The sequence below is a fragment of the Acyrthosiphon pisum genome, chromosome A2 (assembly GCF_005508785.2).
Source record: "Acyrthosiphon pisum isolate AL4f chromosome A2, pea_aphid_22Mar2018_4r6ur, whole genome shotgun sequence".
Lineage (NCBI taxonomy): Eukaryota > Metazoa > Arthropoda > Insecta > Hemiptera > Aphididae > Acyrthosiphon > Acyrthosiphon pisum.
This window is the reverse complement of record NC_042495.1, coordinates 106,193,667-106,217,774: the sequence shown is the minus strand read 5'-3', so window position 1 is coordinate 106,217,774 and position 24,108 is coordinate 106,193,667. Positions and strand designations below refer to the sequence as shown.

Genomic DNA, 24,108 nt, shown 5'->3' with positions numbered 1-24,108 from the left:
GTGTGGAATAATTGGTCTGGTAGTGTCAGGCAAACCTAACCACTGAAGTACCTACAAAATAAAAATAGACCCTGTGTTATTTGAACTACCTAAATATATTGTTTATACATGTAACATATTACATGGCGATATTGGTGACCTACCCGAAAATATTATATTTTAAGTAGGTATATAGGTAAAAAATAAATGTAAAATGAAGATCGACGCCACTGATCGCATTCATACCTAATACCTATACTATATAATACTATACCTATATATAATCACATAGGCTGGCATTTTATGAGAAATGGGAACGCGATTGCGAATGTTTTATACTAACAGTATACGTAGGTACCTATATATAATTTATAATTTATTGCCCATAGTGTATTATATTGTAGTTATATTATTCTGTATATTATACTTTATTATCAATAGGCAATGGATGACACAAACCTGTGAACAAGTTCAATACCAGATTGTCCTTTTTGGATGTTAGACTACCACATTTCCTCGTGCATTAGGATGCCATTGAACTGAACTATCGGAGAAAGTTCTGCAATATAACATTATAAAACTATTCTGCGTGCTATTCTGTGTTACAATACGTATCTTACTTTTTCGTTTTTTTCTATTTCTTTGATATTTCAAATATAATTGATCTTAATATTATGTTAGGCATGTAATCATTACTTATAATTTATAAATATTAATTTAATATGTACGGGTTACGTACGTGATTAGCTGATAACTGAACCATTTATAGCCATTAAGGTATAATATATATATACATATGGAATATGTATATTATATATACGCAAATTTTAAATGTACTCATTATTATAATATAATATGTGGTACTACTACCTACCACTATATTTCATATTGTTACTATTGATAGTATCTACTTATCTATTAAAAGTAATTTCAAAGTATTTAAACTTAGTACATATTTATTAAAATTTAGACTTAAATGGTTTAGCTTATATTTTTTGGAATTTTCTTTTAATTTATAAAATAAAAAAAAATTGCATGTCTGTGACTTGTATTTTATTACATGATAATTTATTAGTAATCAATTATCGGTTAGTTCATGGTTAAGTTTATTCATTTTAATGAAATTAATTATTATATGATTATTACATCAAGTCACGCAAATTATATCTAAATATATTTGAAGACGTATCTATAGAATAAATATATAATAAGTAATAACAATTACTATAACCTATATTTAGACACTTTTTTGTGACTTTTACTAAACATTTATGAAATAAAGTAGTATAGGTGCCTATTTAATAAATAGGTAAAAATAACAATGCTTAGGTATATATACTTATATATAATTATATAATATATTATATAAATAACTGTATACAGGGGCGTACGCGAAGAATTTTTCAAATGAGGGGGGGGGGTTCAAATTTTTTAACATTCAAAAAGTATAGGTACGTAGTTTGAAACTTAAGAATTTTAAATTCTGTCAATAAATGGGGAGGGGGGGGTCCAGACCCGAGTGACATCTTTCTTTGCGGAAGCAACTGTATGAAAAGATCGCCATTTGCTCAAACTCAGCATGAGAGAAACCTATACGGCAGTACGGCTGCCCAATATATACTATATAGGTATATATGAATATGATTACGTGTATATTATTAATTATTATTATTGGTGCTTTAAAAAGTGCATATGTTGACTTGTGTGATATGGAACTTTCATTCAAAATATTTCTGATTTACGAAATGCATTGTGAAAATACATTGTTCTGGTTAAACTTCCTGCGTAAATAAATTTCTATTTTTTTTTTTAAATAAAATATGATCAGCATAGGAATATTAGGTATAGGTATAAAAAAAGTCTAATAAAGTACCTAATAGTGCACCTAATTCATATAAAAATTATAATTATGTACTTATCAAATCTTGTAGTGTTATAAGCAATATATTGTTAGATATATAATATATTTATTTATTTAGTTTTTTATTATAATTCAAATATATTTTAGTAAGTTATACAAATTCAACTGATTTGATTATACGTCACATGATTCAAGCATTGATATAAAAAATAAGACTATATTATATATTCTATCGTCTTTGTGTTAATAAATCAAGGCATACATGATTTGTATAATATAGTTTGTAATTAATAGGTAATTATAGTTAATACTTAATATATGAATTTATTGTGAGAATGTATTCTAAATTTTTTAAGTGTTTATAAATGTCTCAATTCGTTATTTATTGATTATTAACTATATGCGTAAAATAATATTTATTATTTAGTATGTGATATTTTATCGTTTACAAGTGATCAGGTACCTAATACTATTTTGTTCCATGATTAATGCCCATGATGTCAATTATTGATCGATTAGGTTGAAAACGCATTGGTGTTAAGTGTTAACTATTAGCCATTAGGTATACAGTCCTTATAGTATTTAATACCACTATTCATAACAAACATATTACCCATGTATATAAGGTAATTCACCAAGTATGCTTACCTCCAATTTTCCTTTAAATAACTTAATTAATTAAAAATCTGATGTTTAGATCTTTTAAAAAGGTATACAGTATACTTAAAGCCTAAAGTCCATATTTGCAAATACTTTTTTATATCATTTAAGGAGTGTAGTCCTTTGTTAATAACAATTTTATTTTTTTTAAATGATAATCACCCTTTTCCCTGTAGATTTTTCATATTTTGATTCAATAATAAGTTAATACACTATAATTTGTATATTTAATATTACCAACACAAAATTGGGTTCGCTAATTTTGTAGAGATGTGAGTGCTGTACATTTACTAGGCAAATGTTACCAATTTTTTTACCAAAAAAATGTTGTATGACTCGGGACTCCTCTAATCAAATGCAATCGAAAACGTCCATCCCCAATTGCAAAGAGATATCTTTTTTATCAACTGATAATAAATACCAATACAATAATCATTATACCAATCATATTTTCTATTTTATTGACAATGTATATACAGAGTGTCCCCTGAGGATATACCCAGTAGCCTTCGTAGCCGCCTGGACAAAAACAGGTTTTTTTAGTTTTACCTACCTATATAAACTAAAAAAAATATCAAAAATCATGAGATTAATGAAAATAAAATATTGAAATGTCGAAATTTTCACAAAAATAAATTCTACAAGATAGCTATTTTCAATTGTTTCAAAAATAAAAAAATATTTTTTTTTTTTACATTTTTACCAAAAAAATAAAATAAAATATGTTTAGTCCTCCTATAGTATCTGTGAGTCTAATAAAAAAACAGATTTAAGATATATTTATTATCTTATCATTCATTATATGATGAGATAAATCGAAACTAGAACTATTATTTTTACAGCGAAAAGTTTTTTTTTTTTAATATACGATTTTGGTGATGAAATTGTTATTTGAGTTTCTAAAACGTTCTTATTTGTTAATGTCCTGTTGTATTACATGAAATATGTATTATTTAAATTATTAAATATTTTAGCCTATAGGCATACCAACCGTTAATAATACTAATATAAAAAAAAAATAGGTACGAATAGGTATGATTTGTTGTTAGTGCACACAGTATATAACTCTGCAGTTGTACAACGTACCTGTTAGTATTTAGTATTGTAAGTTTTTAAGTTTTTTTGTTGTAAGAGAATCCAGTTGACAATTGTTCAAATACTGATGATTTGTCTGTTCTTAGTAATTTAATATATAACAATTCAATATTATAAATATTAGGTACTCAAGTATAAAAACTTTAATTACATATTTGTATGTGTAAAGAAAATTTCTCTATTCACTGCAGTATGGTTAGAGAAATAAACCGCTTAAAATTTTTCCGATCTGCTGCACATATAACGGTAATATAAGCCACAACTCTGTTATTAATACCATTGTATACTTGAGAGTTGAGTTGTATTGAGTATTACAGTATATACATTCACTATGAGTTCTGACCATGTATTTTAAAAGTTAAGATTGATTTTCACCCATATTTATTTATATTTATTACATATAGTTATTAAATTGGTATATGTGTATATTTTTTATAATAATTATGTTAGTTCACTGTCCGGATGTTTTTGTAAAATTGGCTAATCCAGCAAATCCAGGGTTGTCGTCTAGTCAAGCCTTTTAAATAGCTTTTTTGGTCCCAGTTTTTTTTATAGCTTGTTTGACGCGTTGAAGAAATATTTTCCCATGTATATTTTGTATTAATAATTATTAATTTTGCAATCATGTCCCTTTATACTATGAAGTTTATAAGATCTATCAAGGACCAAACTGATGTTACGATTAACTAGAATATTCCATAAAGTAGTTATTTTATTGTTTGATTGGTTTTCATTTATTTAAACTAAATAATACATTCATCCAGTAAAATGAAAATTAATAAGGTACGATTATTGAGTATGAGTAAATACTGCAGTCTGCAATTAATTTATTATAATATTATAATATTTTTACAACAAAAATACTAATACTATATCGTTTGACGTTTGTGCATGGGACCATTACATTTGTGTAATAGGGCCATATATCGTTATAGAAACCAAAAAGTGAATACTTTTAGCGTACACTCATTCTAATGTTATTCCCCCGTCAGCTGCACTAGAGCCGGCATATTATTCCCTGCCTACTTCCCACCATCTATCTACTATGTATATTCAAAGCTATTAAACTACGTGGTCCCACTCCCGTCTAAACATCGCCGCCGCTGCTATAGGAATAGGCTCTTCTTTCAATCGTCGAGTAACCGCGGTCGGGCGCTGTTGAGTTTACGCTTGTGCATTCGTTGTGATTCGGTTCAAAATCGGTATGTGTTATACAGTCTATGCGTATGTGAAACAATAAAAATATATTTTTTCTGACCTGTTCAAAAAAATGTACTATTCAATATTTAAATATTAAATAACATGTTTTAGTAAACATTTATCTTGACGAAAAACCTCAATAATTATAATATACCTACCTATATATATTATGTATATAGGTAAACCAATGAATTTAATTTAGTATAATTATAAATTCTAATTCTAATTTTCAACTTTTGTGTGAACATTCTTATACATTTAGTACGCAAATTAAGGTACATTTTGTACACTATTTTACCATGCTTTTCTATTTTTTTAATTTTCTCTTGTCTTAACGGGAGAGGATTCTTCTGTTAATATTTACACAGTTTTATGTTGCTACATAAAATGTTATAAACGGTATATTATTAATTATTATTACCTGATGTGGTGCGATCACCATTAAAAAGTGTTAAAATATGTCGTTAAATAATATCGATAAAATAGAATTATCATTGGACATAGGTACATTTATTAATAACTTTAAATGAAAAATTACCGAGGTCATAATACATATAAGTACGTAATATTATTCCTACCTACCTACTCAACATTTGATTTTATAGCGTAGTTTCGGAATACGAATTGTTTGAATCACATTTGAATGATGTGAATACCTATATTTTATTACATAACCATAAAATAGGATTCAGATATGTACTAACAACTAACTTAAAATCATTTATTTTTTTATATATTATGTATAAACATTGCGGGAAAAATGTTTGGCTGTACGTGCCCATACAATTTTGGACAGGTCTTGATTATTACTTGTATTTATGTTTTTAATTTGTTTATGCAATGGTCGCGGTGTATCCCGATTTACTAGGTATGGCGATTTGTTGATATTCTAAATTGTTCGAACCGTGGGCATATAATTACTATAGAAGTAGCAGTGGATTGAAATAACGCACCGCCTCTGTTTACATTGACACCGAAAAAATTATCGATAAAGTCATCGCCCTCTGTTTTTCGTTCTACTCGGAGAAAATGACGAAAGGCGGTTTGTCGCCGGTGCTCGTCGAACATAGTGGCAATAAAATGGACGGAAACGTCGTACCCGCAACGCCACCGTCCGAAAAGCGCGGTTTCTTTAGCCGTTCGTTTCGGCGTCGCCGGACATCCGACATAAAAATCAACGACACGATAATTATTAACGAAAACGTGGTGTTCAACGGTAACAACAAAAACGGCGTCAGTGCCACAGATGGAGGAAAGGCCATTGAGAACGGTAAAAGCGCCGCTGTTGCCGAACAGCAACATGCCGTGAACGACAAAAAACCACCATTGCAAAAAAAAGAGTCATTAGTGGACGTAAAAAAAACAGCTCCGGTGGCACTCCAGCAACAGAAGGCTGTGGAAAGCAAACAGCAACAAGCCGACAAGAAGAAAACTACGGTGGATGACAAGAAAACTGCGACAGAAGACAAGAAAAAAGCAGTGACAAAAAGAGGTAACCGAAATATTTTTCAATGATTTATTTTGATTTTAACAATCCTCTTATCATTGTATGTGCATTATTGAACGGCTATGTAGCAACTCGTAGTAATCAGTATTTTTCATTTTATCTAATGAAATCGTCTTGTAAAGAAATGATATTTTACTATTTTGCACGTATAAATTTATGAATGGTTTTTTTTATCCATTTCACAGTTATAAAATACTTTAATTTCACTTTTTAGATCAATAATTTAATTTGTATTAAAATAATAATAAATTTAAAAGTATTACGCCCCTGGTTAGTATAGTAGAACTTAAATTGGTTTTACTAATAGGGCATAATTGAATATAGTATAAATAGTAGGTACCTGGTACCTATTAACCTATATAAGTATATTTTTCTTTAATAAAAAGTCGAATAAATCTTTTCTTTGTTTACCTAATGTTGTACTATTATAAGTTTATGACACTATAAGAATACGGTTAATTATTGGTATAATGTTAATACGTACGTATGATTTAGTCTTAGAAAAATATATTTTTTACCAAATGTAATAACCAAATTACAGATCATTGAGTATTTGACCATCACTAAACCCAATCGCCGAGCTCACAAGTTGAACGAACCTCGTAGTAGTGATAGTCTTATTGTGTCCTGTCTATATATTAAATCGGCAAATAATGCTATAGTAAAATGTTAACGAGTTCCACATGCTCTAAACCGCGAACAATAACCTTCTTATAATATACTTATACCTAATATATCTATAATATAGATATATTATGTCTACTTTATACACAATATCTAACGCATGTGATGTCAGTTGCTACCTAATTATGAGCAGATGATTTTAAAATAATGAATCTATTGATATTCATTCGAGTATTTAAATCTTTAAACGGATTCTTACGATTCAATCGTTTCAGAAAATGCTGACATAATGTATTTACCCATGTTTAGTATATATTTTATTTCCAAGTCGATTAAAAATAGAGTATAATAATTTGTCCACATATAGTAATACTAAATAGTAAATTAGGAGTCTTGTATTTTATCGTATTTTATTTAGTAATATAGGTACTAATATATAGTATAATATAGTCTATTTAGTATTTAGTATGACATTTTATTGAATAAATCTATAAGAGTGGAATAAAGTCGTGTTATAAATTAAACAAAACACATGGCATCTCGATTGTTCACAATAGTCATAAAATAGAACGCTAAAATGTACTCCGTTTACATAATGCTTTTTTTTTTTAATAATTGTAATTATTAATTATTATAGATAGGTACTTGAGTTGAGTAAAATTATAAATAAAGAATTGAATCTAACGAGTTCGGGCAATAGCTTTCGATTCTACATGCACTGACTAAATAATATTTATTATATACCTATATATTATATTAAGTACATGTATTTTATGTAATGATCTGCTATAAATGTAAACTATTATTGATTTCACTTTTGTATAGCATCAACATCTTTCTGTAAAATAAAGAATTATTTAATTTTTAAATATTTGTGTATAGTAGAATAGATTATTGATACTTGCTAGTGCATTCCAGAATTATCATGTTTTCATTATTCTTGAATATTATCAGATTAAATGTGTTGTATTTATTGTTCGGTATTAATTTACAGTACGCCCGTGTTGAGTTTCAAAATTATCCCTTGGTGTTTTTCCCTGCACCTTATTGAGTATCTTTTTGAATATTAACCATACCTAATATTCGAATTTCCGGTGTGAAAGTTGTTTGTACAGGCAGCGTTTCTTCGTTCCTTTTAGGGAGGTGCCGAGTAATATTATTTTAGTCAATATATTCCTTGTTGTACCTATGAAAATAATTTACTAAAATAAATATATAATAATTTTTACAACACAAATTGGTCGATTTTTAACTGTTACAATAATTTTATGAATAGACGTATATTATTTGCATTATTATATAAATATATAATAATATGTGGATACTATTTATTTATGTACATTTAAATACTACAAAGAATGTAATTCGTTGATAGATAAAATATTTTTTATATAACAATGAATTAAAACCAAGTTAAAAAAAAAAATTCAGATTCTAAAAATCTTCTTTCCTAACTAGTATTATTTATTTTGAACTTTTGAATGAAATATTTTAATCTTTAAATATTACAATAATAATTGGAAAATATTTTTTGTTGTGATTTTTAGTTTTAGTTTTCCAAGATTTTCGTTGTGCCTGAAGGACATTTTTTTTAAATTGAACTCATACTTAATTTTCTCGCCTATATTATTTTTTTGTAAATAATTCGCTTGTATATATGATGTGTGTCTAGTTTGTGTCAAGGACAATAATATAATGTCGAATAAAAATAATTTGTTACGGAGCAATGGTTTTTTTATACTTATTTTATAGAGAAAGTTTACACATATTTAAACAATAATATAATAAATTATTTTATAAGTATTATAAACTATTATAATATTATCAAATAAAATAGAATTGTATTTAATTTATTAATTGTAATCCTCCAATTTTAGGTATTATGTTTAATCAAAATTTAAAAACTACATTATTGCATATTATTAAGATAAAAGTTTACAGAGGTGGAAAATACAATTAAATAATATAACTTATTAACTTCATCATATTATACTATGGTTAGAATATTTCTACTGAATAATAATTATTTTTATTGCGAGAGTTAAATAAGGTAGAATATAGTAATGTTTGAATGAAACCCATTATTTTAGTATACTTACAATACAAATAAAATTATTTTATTTTAATGTTTGTATAATATGTTTAAAATAACGATATTATAAGAAGTATTGTATGTTAATATCAATATTGTATATTGAATATTGATTAATGATAATAATTTATTAAAATTTATAGTCAATGATAACAGTTACCTATGTAACAATAATTTTGTATTTAGAATATTATTTGTTAATTTTAAAAAACAGATTAGATAGATATTTTACTTTCGTAATAACTTGTATTTGATTCCCGAAGAAAAAGTAAAGTTGTTTATATTTAGCTATTACCCAGCTGTTATTTTAAAATCTTTTCAGAAATATTTTCTAATATTTTTATACTATTGTGCATTCGTATTCTCTGAATGAAAAACGTGAATAACGTACCAAATGGATTATTATTTTTTTTTTGAGGTCAAATTATTTGTTATCATTGCATGTATCGCATAACGTTAATAATGAGCGGCATTTTTGTGTTTGCGTTTCACCTGTAGTGCACCTCTCATTCTCATAATGAACAAGGTCGTCGCTATAGAGTTCTATCTTATCAATCATTTAAATTTAAATCACAATTCAGTAATTTTTTTTACTAATTATGTTAAAGTTATTAATTTTTTTATAGAAAACAATTACATATATTTAAATTATTTTCTACGTACATTAAAATTGCATTTAATCTGTGTTACAGTAGTTAAATCAAATATTAAATAACAATTACCTGTTTATTATATAAAACGTACTACTTTATACGATATTTCATTATGTTGATAAATAATAAGTACATTATCTGTATTCTATATAGTAGGTATATTATACTATATGACATCATAGCTCATAACTTATAAGTATCAGTTATCCAGATAGGTACAAAAATATTACAAATGATAACAATGTTTTGATAATGATAACGTATCAAAAGAATATATTTTTAAACATTTTAAGTTTGGTTTTTACAATATTTGTGGGGTATTTAAAGATTATGTATATATTTATATTAATATTTTTAACTTTCAACTAGTTTATTCATGTTAACTATTTTATTAGATAGGTAGGCATAAATCTGTTTATTAATATTGACATGCAATTAAACATTAATTGATGAATTTCATCTATTATGACTTTTAACTCCCTAATTTGTTTTGTCATTAATAACTGATAAGTAACAATTTTTACGTTTAATTGTTTTACAGTTGATCTAATTACTGTTAATTTATTAGTTTTATTCAATACTTGTGGTTAAAAAATAGATTTAAAAAGGTTCAGTAAATCATTATTTGTGTATAGGTTATCTTTTTTTGTTTAAGATTAAGACATTATTATAAGGGTCAAACGTAGTATTCACATAGTATATTTTCATTACCAACTCACTCATTCATAATATTTTATACTGATATAAATATTATTATAGAAAATGTACTTAACGTATTTAAAAAGCAGTTATTTTATTATGTTTTTATTAACTATAGTCTATAAACTATAACTCTAGGCTTATATAAGTATAGTTGATATAGAATAGTATGTCTCTTAAAATGTATACCTAATAAGTTGTAAGTTACTTATATTATACTTTTCATTATTTAAAAACTAAATATCTAAGTGATTGTAATAGTATTAATATTTATTCAATGATATATTATATTTAGGTTTATTAATGGTATTAATAAACGATTTATGCAAAGGAATTATGTATTAAAATTAAACAATACAGCGTAGTATCTAGTAGTATTCATTATTTTTTTTATTTTTAGGTTTTCTTTTTTCCAAGGTTACATTATTTGCTTTTACAATGTATAATTAATATTTATTATTTTCTATAGAAATCTATAAAATGATAAATAGGTACCTATATTAATCTGATGTTAATATTACATTTTAAGTTGGATGCATTGCTATTTTACTTTTGTGTGTACAGCGTACATTTACATAGTGATCAACCATTGGCGATTACGTCATGCAAGTGTGGATGTACCAGGCAACTTACACATATGCAACATCAGTGGGTTCGCACATACATTATTCTGATGCAATACTTTGCAGACAAATGAGTTATTGCTAAAATATAACATCATCTATTTTATTTTATTTTAGTAGACAGTAGTATACTATATCTGCCAATAATTTAAGTAAAAATACTTTAATTTTAAAACAGCCAATAGGCTTATAAAGTTATTTTATTAGTATATTTTCATACCATTACTAGATTGCCTATATACCTAATGCATAATATATAGGTACCTATATATTTGTGTATCTCGTAAATTATTTTTTACGTACATTTTGACCCATATTGAATTACTATTATCGATACTTTTATTTCTGTAAAGCACGAAATAATATAGACGAAAAAGTTTAGAGTTTTTATGTACATTGTGTTAAAGTTCGGTTAAATAACTTTGTCAGGCAAAACTATTCGTGACCTATATTATGTTTAACGTTGATATAATCTTAATGCTATGATCTTAATAATATGCTATTTATTTAACGATTTTTTTAAGTGAGAATTGTATATAGGTACATGTTATCAATTGTTATACGACCTTCAACCGGTATTAATATTATATTTTTTTTTATGAAAAACATTCTTCTTAATGTATTAGTATACATACTGGCGGTAGTGATAAATATCTATAATTTAAATATTGTATTCAAAATCAATTTTCTGCGTGTACCTAGCATACTTATAATTTGTTTGTACTTTTGCAGTTTTGTAGCAATTGAATACACGTTGTCAATGGTACATAGGTAGTAACAAATATTAAGAATTGGTTTTTCAATAAATTTATGAAGGCTGTCAGTATAAGTTCGAGTACCTTTATGGCTATATCATAATATGTAAACAAGAGAACAACAATTTTAATATACTTCATATAAACGTATTTTTAATAAGGACCGATAAATACCTGGGGAAGAATCGTTTCTGCGTGTGTTTTATTATGGCGTACAAATTGTTTCGTACTTGGCTTCGAAATAAAATTTGGCTCAAGTATACGGTGTTGCGCCGTCGCTGTAGGCTGTGGCCGACGCCTTCTCTAAAAATAATACACCCCGCGACTTTCCTGCGTTCGTCTGTGTTGTTGTCTCTGCTATAAATATATAATATGGCGACAGTGTGTACCAAACGATCCGGACAGCCGACAGGACATCGCACGGATTTTATTATGCAAGTTAACGGATATCCTGCCACTATTGTGTGGTGTGTCTTCAGTTAGGTTGCTAAATAGTCACGTATCTATAGCCAGTTTTAACACATTGTCTCAACGAGTGACGACACCAATTGGACATTGGTCTTGGCCCACTGGTGCCAAACCAAATATTAAAATATTATCATTTGCGGATTGGCGATCAGTATCGAATTTTGTGAATGTAGTTTTACCCGTTATTTATGGCAATAAATGAGATTTGTAACTAAATGTACAATTAGACATGAATATTTTGTGTCCCACCTACGCTTTATTTTCAATACGAAATATTAAAAATGAGTACAAATAATGAATATAATGTGGCAATTACGGCGGCGCACCTTAAACTATTTTTTATGAATTATTAATATTTCATAGTTTTATCCGTAATCGTACTAAAATTTAATTTAACGTGAACGTTGCTCTAATGACTGTTAATTATCTGTATAATACTCGTATTAACTATTTAAACGATTAAATAATTATAATACTTTATATTGTGCATACCCTATAGTCTGCATTATACTCTAACAATATCTTAATATACCTACTCATAAAATTGAATAACTATTGATTATTTAACACATATATTTCATTTTTTAGCTTAACTTGTTTAACTTTTAAATCTATTTAAGTGGTTATTTTTTAAACATTGACTTTAATCAATGAGTAAATATTGGAGGTGTATACAATTTAAAAACGTATAATTTTGAATTGACTGACAATAATTGTGTGCAAGCTGACTTAAAAACTAAATTAAAGTCTACAAGTCACAAATTTAAATTTTAGAACGTCCCTGTTTGTTTATAAAATACCCTAATATTTTATCCAAATGTCTTAAAAATTATCAGTTTTTAATTAAAATAATTGCTTTAGTTTTTTACAATACATTTACATTAGTCAACATTACAATAGTATAGTTATATAGGTACTATAGTAGTATAGTCAATACTGGAAGTTATATAAAATTTAACTATATAGTACTTATAGACTATAACGTAGGTGCTCAGTTATTTTACATTGTTTTGTTTTGAGTATTATTTGAAAGTGCTTTTCAAAGCGCAATTATTTGTAAGTAAATCTTTAAAATAATGATAAATAACTGCATACAGTTAAATAAAATGATATATGTTAGTAAAAAAATAATTTCGTGCATTGTCGGTATCTTAACAAACAAATAAACTTATTATTTGTAGTGCTTGTGCCAAGGACAGCGAGGTGTTTATAAAATGGATTGTAAATCTCTTACTATAATGTATCGCTGATATTATAGTAAATTGTAGTATCAATTATTAGGTAGGCACCTATACCTATCTAATAAATAATAAGTTATCACGTAGGTTTAATTAATTAAAGTTTAATATATGAAGATATTCCTAGATACTATATAAAAATATTGTTAGTCTAGAGTTTTTTGATTATATATATATATTTTTTTTTTTGATGCTGCGTGGGTAAGACTTGGTAATTACTAATTTTATTAAATTACATGTAGCTTGCAGTTGTATATACAATAGTCAAAAATTTATTTTCGTGAACGATCCATAATAATATACGTTTTACAATTCTGACGATTACGATACCAGTAGTTAGTGTACTGATTATGAACGAGGTCACTTGGAGACCCCAAGTCCGTGGCAATTATTATCCTCATCGGCGCGTTTCATTAAACGCATTTAAGCGGTGTCCGCTGCCGTCGATGTTTCCACACGTAATAATAACTAACCGACTCGTCATGAAAGCCAGATGCGACGATAATGGCTGAACAAAAAACACCATCACCGACTGCCGTGTACAGCTCGTATTTAAAATATGCGCGTTTTTTCCCTCAAAAATAAACGGCATTAATCACCTCGGGAACCGTTAGACAAAAAAAAAGGTTACTGAAACAGTCGGCGAGGCAATTTGCCAAATGAATCCGAAAACGATGATGACCTGTTCTTCCTGGCCCATATCGCGCCAGTGGAAGTTTACGCCCAATCCGTCAGTCTTATTATGTTTTGAATTGATTTTGATTTATTGCCTACCGTGGTATTATAGGTACTCATTTATATTAGTTGTGTAATCTGTGTATAATATCAAGACTACGTATGTGATAGGTTTTGTGATATCTGCCCCTGTACGATGATTGGTATTGTTTTTAGTATTTTAACGATGGCGAGTAGAAAAAAATAATGTTTTTCTATTATAATAAATAATAACAGTCGTAGTACGATGCACGTTCCGCACTAGAGTATTGTCCCGACAATATAGTTCACGAATTGATGAATCCATAGTAATATTATTGTATCGTCGTTCGTGAAACGTTTACCTACCTATGTATTATGAACGATTTTTTACGGTGATGTACAATTTTTTCCAATCTCTGCTGTCGCACCCGATGCCAGCCATCTACCGATTTTTTGAGTGTGGCTGTGAAGGTCAGTGGTGGTATACGTATTATACATATTGTACAGTATGTATATATAGGTACAAGGAATCGTTATGCACGACTTGTGCAGACTGAACGAATGGCTCTACAGCGCCCCACCCCAACCTCCCTTACCACCACCCGCATTCATATCGTAACGTAATAAACAATGCTGCAGCAGTGTGTTAAGGCCAAAACTGCGTATTATATATATGTATTATGTATATGAATAATCCTCTACCGTGAGATGTCCAAAAACCGGATCGCTCGCAGGAATACAATACATAAAATATCGTCGTCAATATTATGTATTTCGTATTTTTTCGTATTATATAGGTATTAGTAGTTTGGTATTATGGTCTATATGGATAAAATGGATTAATATGTATAATATTAAGATCACTTGCCGTTACACTTAGAGCTGCATACAGACTGTACCTCACTCTTTGTCTAATCGATATATTATTTTAAATCCGATTGTAGGTAGTTGAAGAGAAGTCATCTCACAATCGTTATACCTATCATTTTAATTTATACTTTATATCATACTTTTCTTTACTCAAACTCGAAATAAAAGAATTAATATATTATTTTTGAGTTTCTTAAAAATCTGAATTACATTACTATTTACTAGTGATAGGGCTGACTGTTTATTCTCCATTACTCATTAGTATTTACTATTTTAATTTATATATTGTACCTACTTAATATTGGAACAATTTTTTACTATTTTAAAATCGTTTATTAAATAAGTAGATGCTATTTTTATAGTATTAAAAATAGTTTTTTTTTTTAAATAAAAAATTGGTCGGTTATTTGACTTACGAGAGTTGTATGGGTTTAGTACTTTAGTAGTTTGGTGTACATATACAGGTGAAAGGATATATGTACAAAGACAGTCACCTGAAACACCCTATAAAGGTTTTATACAGCGTAACAGAAATAATACTGACTAATGTAATTAGTAATTACTAATTAACTATGCTGGTAACAACTTTTTTCTTATAAATATTAAAAATTGTATTTCTAAAGTTCACAACTATCGTTATAAATATATGTAAAAAAAATGGTTTTAATTGTTTAGAATAAATGTTAATACCTATACTATATTATAGTTAGGCAATTACAATTACATCTGTCTATTATTTCTGTTACACTGTATACCTAGTATATATTATACTGCTCGCAACAGGAGTGTACCTACAACAGTGGTTTTTACTTTTTTTCCTACTAAACTGTGTGTTCCGGTCACGGCCGACTGATCGGCCAGCTCGCCGTGGACGAACGATAATTGCCTGTCCGAGGAGTCGGCGCGGGCGTGCTGTCGTCCGTCGCGATTATCATCGTTCAACGGCAGCAACGACACTTGGGTGGTGTACACTATTGCGTTTGGAAGCGTTTAAAATGCATTCTCGTAGCGCAGGAAATGCTGCGTGTCCGTCGTACGTATAATAATAAGTAATAAGTATTCCCCTGCCCGTATGCCGGCTATGTCCTGATTATAAAGTGTACCGTTACACTTACGTTACACGCGAACAAGTTATTATTTCGTCTCTACTTTCTTGACTGCGGGAGCGGCAATGCGATCGATGTGGGTACGATACGTTCTACAATATTACCAATATTAGTATTATTATACGGGTCCTAATCGCCGAGAACAGAAAAATAATAAACGTGTATCGATGGCGCTTCGTTGCTTTGCAATTATTATTTTATTTCGATTGCTGATCGATTTTGTAATTCTGCGACGTTTGAGAAAAGGAATGTAAAACAATTATTTTTTTCACCACTTCCCATTTAAAAATAATGGAAACATTAATGACAAGCGCTACAATATTATAATGAATCATGAAATACAATTGTATATTTTTCAGACTTATTGTTAATGCTTGTTGGATTTATACGATATACGATGTATTATAATATTCAAATGTATTTTATGTTTTGTATTTAAATAGTGAAATTATTATGGTAGTTTCGTTTGTCCGATAAGGATTTTAGTTTTACCTATTACAATTTACCATTAGACATTAGTAATAATATCACGTTTAGTAAATATGAAATACGAGTATGTTCGGGAGATTCATTGAACTAACGTCAATGATATTTTAAAATATTTACATTTAGAATGAGTAACTAATTAACATAATTATTATAATTTACACTATTTTAAAATTGTTGTTTAGAAGCTAAAACATTCTCAAAAAATACTTGATAGTTGATTGTTTTGTATTTAACTTTTGAAATGATTTTGTATTGTCTAATTTTACCCTTAAAATAAGCAATATACTAGTAAAGTTATATTACGTATTTCTTTAAATACTATGATTCATATAACGCAGATATTGATCTGATGTGAAAGTCTTTGTTAAGTATAGGTATTCTCGGTGTTAACATTTTTATGATTTGAATAATGAATATTTATGATTATGCAATTTAATTTTGCTTTATAATTTATATTTATTACTGGTAAATATTTAAATGATGTATGTGGAATACGTTGTTGATGATGTTTTCCATTCTACGCATTTAAAAACACTTAAATATTTTAAATGAGCTATTAAAATATTTGACCACTTATAAGATATCCTCCTTCTATGTGACTTACGAATACCTTAAATAGGCATTATTTAAATTTACTTTATAAATATATATTATTGCTTGTGAGTTGTTGGAGTTAGGATCACTGGACTTATGAATACAATATAAATAAGTATCTATTAGATATTTCTATAATTTAAAGATTTTTAGAACAAGTTATTTTAAATATCCAATAGAGTTAACAACTGTTGAGCTGTAGATATTTTTATCTTGTAGGTATGGTTTCGTATTAATGAAATTAATAATAAAACATTTTAATAAGCTATTGTTTTTTTATAATAAACTTCCACACCTGGAAGCTATTAAAAAGTGCCACTTCCGGTGTTCAAATTGGATGTGATATATTTTTTTTAGCAATTACATTTCAAGGTTGTTATCCGGATTTGTGTACAAAATACTAATATGCAACGTTAGTATTTATTTATTCTTCATTGAACGGTTGAATTACTGTTATATGAATATGACACTTCTCCCGTACGGTTACAACTATATTATTACATAAATATATAACTCTTATTTACTCGTGCAGTCGTGTAATTATTTTATTCATGCCAATCACGTACTATACTCTTGACTCCCAAGAATAATATTAATTACTTAATAGTATGTAATATATTATTGTGTTTACGGCTTATACAACAACAAAATGTTTGTAGTCCCGCTGTTGTTGATTATTTTAATAAGCATATAGAAAACAATTCCACTTTTGACTGCATTCAATTTATTAACCGACGAATTAGAAGTGTCAGCGTCTCTAGTGAGAGGGGAAATTACTCTCCGGAACCCAACCCAAGCACAGGCTAAAGATATCCTAGATCATTGCGTTTGCCTAAATATGAGAGCGACTGAGCGAGAGAACCCTACACTTTTTCTTCTTTAAAAATAAAACACTGCCGTGAAATTTAAATATTAGTCTCGTATTCTCTTCCATAGTTCATTGCTCCACAACAATATTTACGGGTGTATACTTCTAATCCCGGTGAATGTTTCAAATATTAATTATGGAATAATATATTACATAATATAATAGATACCTAAATTTTAAATATTATCTTTTTAATCGACATGTATTACAAACGAAAACTAGAATGTTAATCATTTTACACTACCCAAATTCTGAAAGTTATTATATTTTTCCAAATATACTGGCAGGAATGTTGGCTGCGCTTCAAAAGATGACGCCGTATACCTATTTGGTTGGACGATTAGAGTTAAATACATTTTTTGATTGATTTTGAGATATTGTTTGATATGATACAACTTAATACAAATGATAATTATTCAATAGTTCATTACTTAATTATTACTTATTAGTACCTAACTAAATACATTTTTTGTTGGTTGACAGGTAAAACTTACTGCAGCGGTTGCAAGAAAAAATGTTCTGGTGAAGTACTCAAAATAAAAGGTGATAAATACTTCCACAAGGACTGCTTCAAATGCAAAAGTAAGTTTGATAAAATTCAATAATATTCTATAATGAATATTAAATAGATATTATGTATGATTTCATAAATCTACTATATTAAATTGACTTAAAAGTTTAGATATCAAATATTTATTAAGTAAACTTAATTATAAAAACAATTTGTGCACCTATATTTGTAAAATTCATTATTATTATTATGACTACATATAGGTATATATTTATTTTAACTTTTTTTTGCTATTAATTACTTTCAAAGATTTATTATTATTAATTAGATATATTACTCGGGCTGCAAACATTCTTTTTAAATAAATGATTAAAACCTTTTATTTTGAAATAAAAAATTACACCACATCCTTTAATTTGTATGTGATGTATGCCTATGGGCAAAATATTTTTTCACTTTTTTATGATATATCAGACTATGTTATGTAGTATATTGAATAATATGATAATAGATATGTAATAATACGTCATCAAGTCAGTTTTAAAGCAATTGGCTACGGCTGACACATCACAATGTATGCATACTGCAACAATTCCACTATTGCTATCAATGAAGGGTACAATGACACGAGTAGGCTTATTGTTGTCAGCCATACATAATTGTTATGAAATTCCATTTGTATTATGATTGAAAGCAGAGTATTTAATTATAAAATTAAAAACCGGTTAAAAATATCTTATTAACTCATTGTTTTTTGTAGTTTGTAGCCATTCATTAGTGCAAGGGTTGTTTTTTTCTGAAGAAGGTAGCTGGTATTGTCCTGATGATTATCAAAAATTATTTGGTAAAAAATGCACTGTCTGCAATGATTATATAAAAGATGAATTGGTTATTGTATTGGAACGAACGTATCATCAACAGTGTTTCACATGTTCTCATTGCAGGTAATAATTCGCCTAACATTTTATACTATTAGTAGTACATGTATCTAAAATGAATAATATTATTGCAGACAACCTTGTCCAAAAGGAGATCTAGTCACATATGTCGGAAATTCTATTCTTTGCTCCAAGTGCAAGGAAATTCCTGTGAAACGACCAGCATCTGCACAATCTAAACAAAATAGCACTAATGAAACGGGTATGTTTAAATACATTTAAAGTAAATAAAATATAACTTAGGAAGGTATTAAATTACAAATTGGTGTTTATGATTGAACACATAGATTGTGCTGAATGTGGTGATGACCTAAGGAACGGACAAGCACTTTATGCTTTGGATAGGCAGTGGCATATTTATTGCTTTAAGTGTCATGAATGTTCTGCCGTGCTTCATGGCGAATATATGGGACGGTATGTATGTATTTATTATTAGTGTATTCTTCAATTTTATTGAGAATGAAGCATCATCAAACGTATTAAGGGCTTTGGTGTTTTTTTAGCATTTCTAGTACTATTTTTATTATAGTACTATTCTTACTCCTAGTTAAATACTAAAAGTTGTAATAACTATAACAGTATAATGTTACTATAAATATAATAGATACTAATTTATCAGTGTATAGTATTATTGTATAAATGTGAATTAATTAATTATAGCATTAATAAGTCAATATTTTATTTATTTAATCATTTTAGAGTTGAAAACAATTTTTAAATATGTACAATAATTAATAACTTGTATGATTTTACTCTTTAGGGATGGTGTTCCTTATTGTGAAAAAGATTATCAGAAGCTCTTTGGGGTCAAATGTACATACTGCAGTAGATTTATATCTGGAAAAGTCTTACAAGTATGAAATATTATTATCTAGACAACTAAATTATTTATTCTATGTTATATTAATATATATATTGTTTAAGGCTGGTGATAATCATCACTTTCATCCAACATGTGCAAGATGTGCCAAGTGTGGTGATCCATTTGGGGATGGTGAAGAAATGTATTTACAAGGTAATAGAATAATGATATTTATCATTATAACAGTTGATTATTTTACATTAAATAACATATTTAAATTGATATGATTCTGTGTATTCATACATACAACTTTCATATTATTTTACATATGACAGATAAAGTATTGGTAAAGTATCAATACTTTATAATATATAGTTAGAACTTTGAATATGAAAAAAATTTAATTTGTATCAGCTATACTTCCTAATTATATATATATATGTGACTACTGCATTTAAAATATTTTATAGGCGGAGCAATTTGGCATCCACGTTGTGGGCCCAGTCCGACTGAAAATGGCACCATAATAAATGGAGGTAACTGTTCAGTATAAACAATTATCATATCTTATTTCTATCAAAAACTCAGTATTTCTATTGTATAATATTAAAAACATGTGTATTATGTTCCTTACTGTATGTTGTATATGTTGTCATAGGATCAAGTGCCATGCTCAATGGACATTGCAATGACCCTGAAGAGTATGATCGAATCAGTTGCTCAGCTGCTAGCGAAACACAGGTAATATATTTTTTTTAAACAGCACCATTTATTATTTGCAGCTGAATTTTTTTTATCAACTATTATTTTATACATTTTTATTTCAGTATTTATACAAGTTAAATATTTATGAATGTATTGAATATTGCACTCTTATATTTTATTATTATAATCTGTATGCATTAGCTAGAATGCTAGATTATATATTCTCAAATTAGGTATTTGCAAATAAACTTTTATTTAATCAGTTGATATGTTTACAGATATTTATGATACTTTGTATTATTTGACATATTAATTTTAGTTCAGTCATTATTGTACTTTGTTTGCCCATCATTTTTAAATTCACTTATGTATTTTTTATATTTAATTTATTATTTAGTAGATTTTTTTTTTAGATGCTTTTACTTAGTTTGTGTATTTCCAGTTTTCATTACGATCTCGATCTCGTGCTTCAAGCTTTAATGGTTCATGTTATAATGGTTCATGTAATAGCATGAGTAGAAAGGTTAGTACTGCATAACCGAATTTGAAACATGTATTATGTAGATGTATTTTATGTACCAAATTGTTATCCTATAATATATTTAATTATTTATGTTTTTTTAACTTTAACAGCACTACTATCGTGATATACCTGGAAGTCCAGGGCTATTGCTTAGAGAATATAAACCGTCCAATGTGCCTATAAGTCGTATCTACACTTATAGCTACTTGACTGAAGAGCCAACTCAAGGATATTTGAAACGCCCAATCGATCCGTACGATAAGCAGCCAACATCGCCACATTTCCACAGACCAACATGTAAGATATTATATTGATAGTTGATAAAACAATTATTTAGATATTGTGTCTTATATAAATAATTTTTCCAGCTTGTGGTAGTGTACGTGGAAGTAGTAAGTGTTCAACTTTACGTTCAGCTGGCAGTCGTTCTGGTATGAAAGCTTTGGTGGACAGTATTAGATCAGAGACTCCTAGACCAAAATCACCTCATAGTATGAACAATGAAGAACCTATAGAATTGGCTCACTACCCGGCTGCTAAACCTCCAGCACCTGGTGAAAAACCAAAAATTGAAAGGGATGATTTTCCTGCTCCTCCTTGTCCTTATACTGATCCAGGTTAATATAATTACAATACAAAATACAAATAAGTTCTGTTTAATCATTTTTTATTTTACTTAGAAAAACGTAAAACATGGTTTGAAAACTATAAAGGTATATCAGATGATGAAGATGAAGTTGATCAAAAAATGAATGCTGATAAAACAATAGATCATAAACTAAAGGTATATTATTAAATGATTTTAAAGGATTAATTCTACTTGTAAATTGTATGTGATAGAAAGAAGAGGTAGAACTAAGTAAATTAGGATCAGGGATTGGAAAAGTATTTTTGCAAGAAGTTCGTGAACGCGAAAAACATCAAAAATGGAAAGTTTCACATATTGATCCTCGTAATGCTTCAAGATGTCCTTCTGCTGCACGGGAACCAACTTATCGTCTAAGATACCAGTCACCAATAAATGCTTGTAAGTAAAATGGAACAAGTCTGTTCTTGGAAATGGGTTAATCATTTCCTGCATATGAATGTTTTTATTATAATTATTTTAAATTTTTTGTACAGATATTATATTTATGTTTTACTAGGCTGATACTTATTTATATATAATACTTGTGTTTACTGTTAATTATATATAGCACCATCTCGTAATTTGGATCATCAAAGACCATGGGAAGAAGAAGGTTATTTAGACTCAAGTTACAGATCATCAGTAGGACAATCTACTGGTGCTATTCCCAGTTATAACAGTAAGTTTTTACTGTAAAAAATATTCACATTTTCCTATCTACATAGCCAATTTATGGAAGTTAAATAAAATGAATTGACTTACAATAATAATTTTATTCAATTAAAGCCGACCTTCTGACTATAATTACAGCAATATTATTAATTTATAATTTGTTCTTTTATTATTATTATTATTATTATTATTATTACTATTATTACTTTTTTTTTTTATTAAAATATTAAGTACGTATGTCTAATTTATATTTTAAATGTAAATGTAAACTATTTCTTAATTTAATTTTGGTAGCTAACATTTATAAAATAATTTCATTGACATTAATTTATTATACTGAGCTTTTTTTTCTTTAATTAATTTTATAATAAAATGTTGACTATTTTATCATCTCTAATTTCTTTTTTTCATTTTGCTCCTTATTTGCTTCCCCTAGAGTTTTATGTCAGTTACATTTATTATTATTATTTTCTGAAAACTTACAGATATTATTCATGCTCTTGGTAGTATTTTATGTTTTGCTTTTTTGTACATTGGTATTGTTATTTTGTTACATAGTTAGTGAATATTTGTGTGGATATTTTGTTTTATGTGTTAGAAGTTTTTAATATTTTAAATGTCTTTGTGATACTTTTAAATACTTTAAGAGGTTCATAAAAAAAAATAAGTTTATTTTAAAAAAGTCATTGTTAATTAGTAAAATAGGTAATATCCATTACTATTTTTAAAAAAAAGTGAAAATCTAACAAAATTAATAATTAAATTATTAATATAACATAAAACCAATTTAAAGTAGTTAAATCATTTTTAAATTTGCTGTATGAATTAATTTATGTTTTGCTTAATAGCTATCATAATTAAATTAAATTAATTTAAGTAATTACTTATTTGTTGCTATTAAAAGAAGATTTTTTTTTTAAAAATCATAATCATTAATTCGTTAATAGTTAGTACTATAGTAATATGATATCACCAATCATCAAATTTATAGCCAACCACAGAACTTCTGATATATTTATCATCTTATTAAAGGTCCTCACACACTGCAGTAGTAATGGTAAAAATGCATCAGAGTGCAATTTATGTGTACCTCCAAGATGATAGTGTTGTATTTCCACCGCTGCAATGTGTGGGTACCTTAAGAGGATGTGATACCGGGCATGTGTTGTCTCCGTCTTACAAGTGCATAACATAACAAATTTTATGCTCAGCAGAACATGTGTAGCTTTCGTTAATTAAAAAATTTAGAGTG

At 27.7% G+C, this 24,108-nt stretch overlaps 1 protein-coding gene across 2 annotated transcripts in view; it reads left to right on the top strand.

Moving 5' to 3' along the window:
* Nucleotides 1-4,707: 4,707 nt before the first annotated feature.
* LOC100165685 (actin-binding LIM protein 3) overlaps nucleotides 4,708-24,108 on the top strand; it is a 24,575-nt gene continuing 5,174 nt past the window's right edge. For both annotated transcript variants that reach the window (XM_003244083.4, XM_001949156.5), the window contains exons 1-16: nucleotides 4,708-4,797; nucleotides 5,664-6,287; nucleotides 18,561-18,659; nucleotides 19,349-19,532; nucleotides 19,601-19,728; nucleotides 19,814-19,940; nucleotides 20,287-20,380; nucleotides 20,451-20,541; nucleotides 20,799-20,864; nucleotides 20,987-21,069; nucleotides 21,476-21,556; nucleotides 21,667-21,853; nucleotides 21,925-22,173; nucleotides 22,237-22,340; nucleotides 22,397-22,583; nucleotides 22,753-22,863. In XM_003244083.4, the coding sequence (XP_003244131.1) occupies nucleotides 5,825-6,287; nucleotides 18,561-18,659; nucleotides 19,349-19,532; nucleotides 19,601-19,728; nucleotides 19,814-19,940; nucleotides 20,287-20,380; nucleotides 20,451-20,541; nucleotides 20,799-20,864; nucleotides 20,987-21,069; nucleotides 21,476-21,556; nucleotides 21,667-21,853; nucleotides 21,925-22,173; nucleotides 22,237-22,340; nucleotides 22,397-22,583; nucleotides 22,753-22,863 (2,254 nt within the window). In that variant the 5' untranslated portion in view covers nucleotides 4,708-4,797; nucleotides 5,664-5,824. The remainder of the gene's footprint in view (nucleotides 4,798-5,663; nucleotides 6,288-18,560; nucleotides 18,660-19,348; nucleotides 19,533-19,600; nucleotides 19,729-19,813; nucleotides 19,941-20,286; nucleotides 20,381-20,450; nucleotides 20,542-20,798; nucleotides 20,865-20,986; nucleotides 21,070-21,475; nucleotides 21,557-21,666; nucleotides 21,854-21,924; nucleotides 22,174-22,236; nucleotides 22,341-22,396; nucleotides 22,584-22,752; nucleotides 22,864-24,108) is intronic.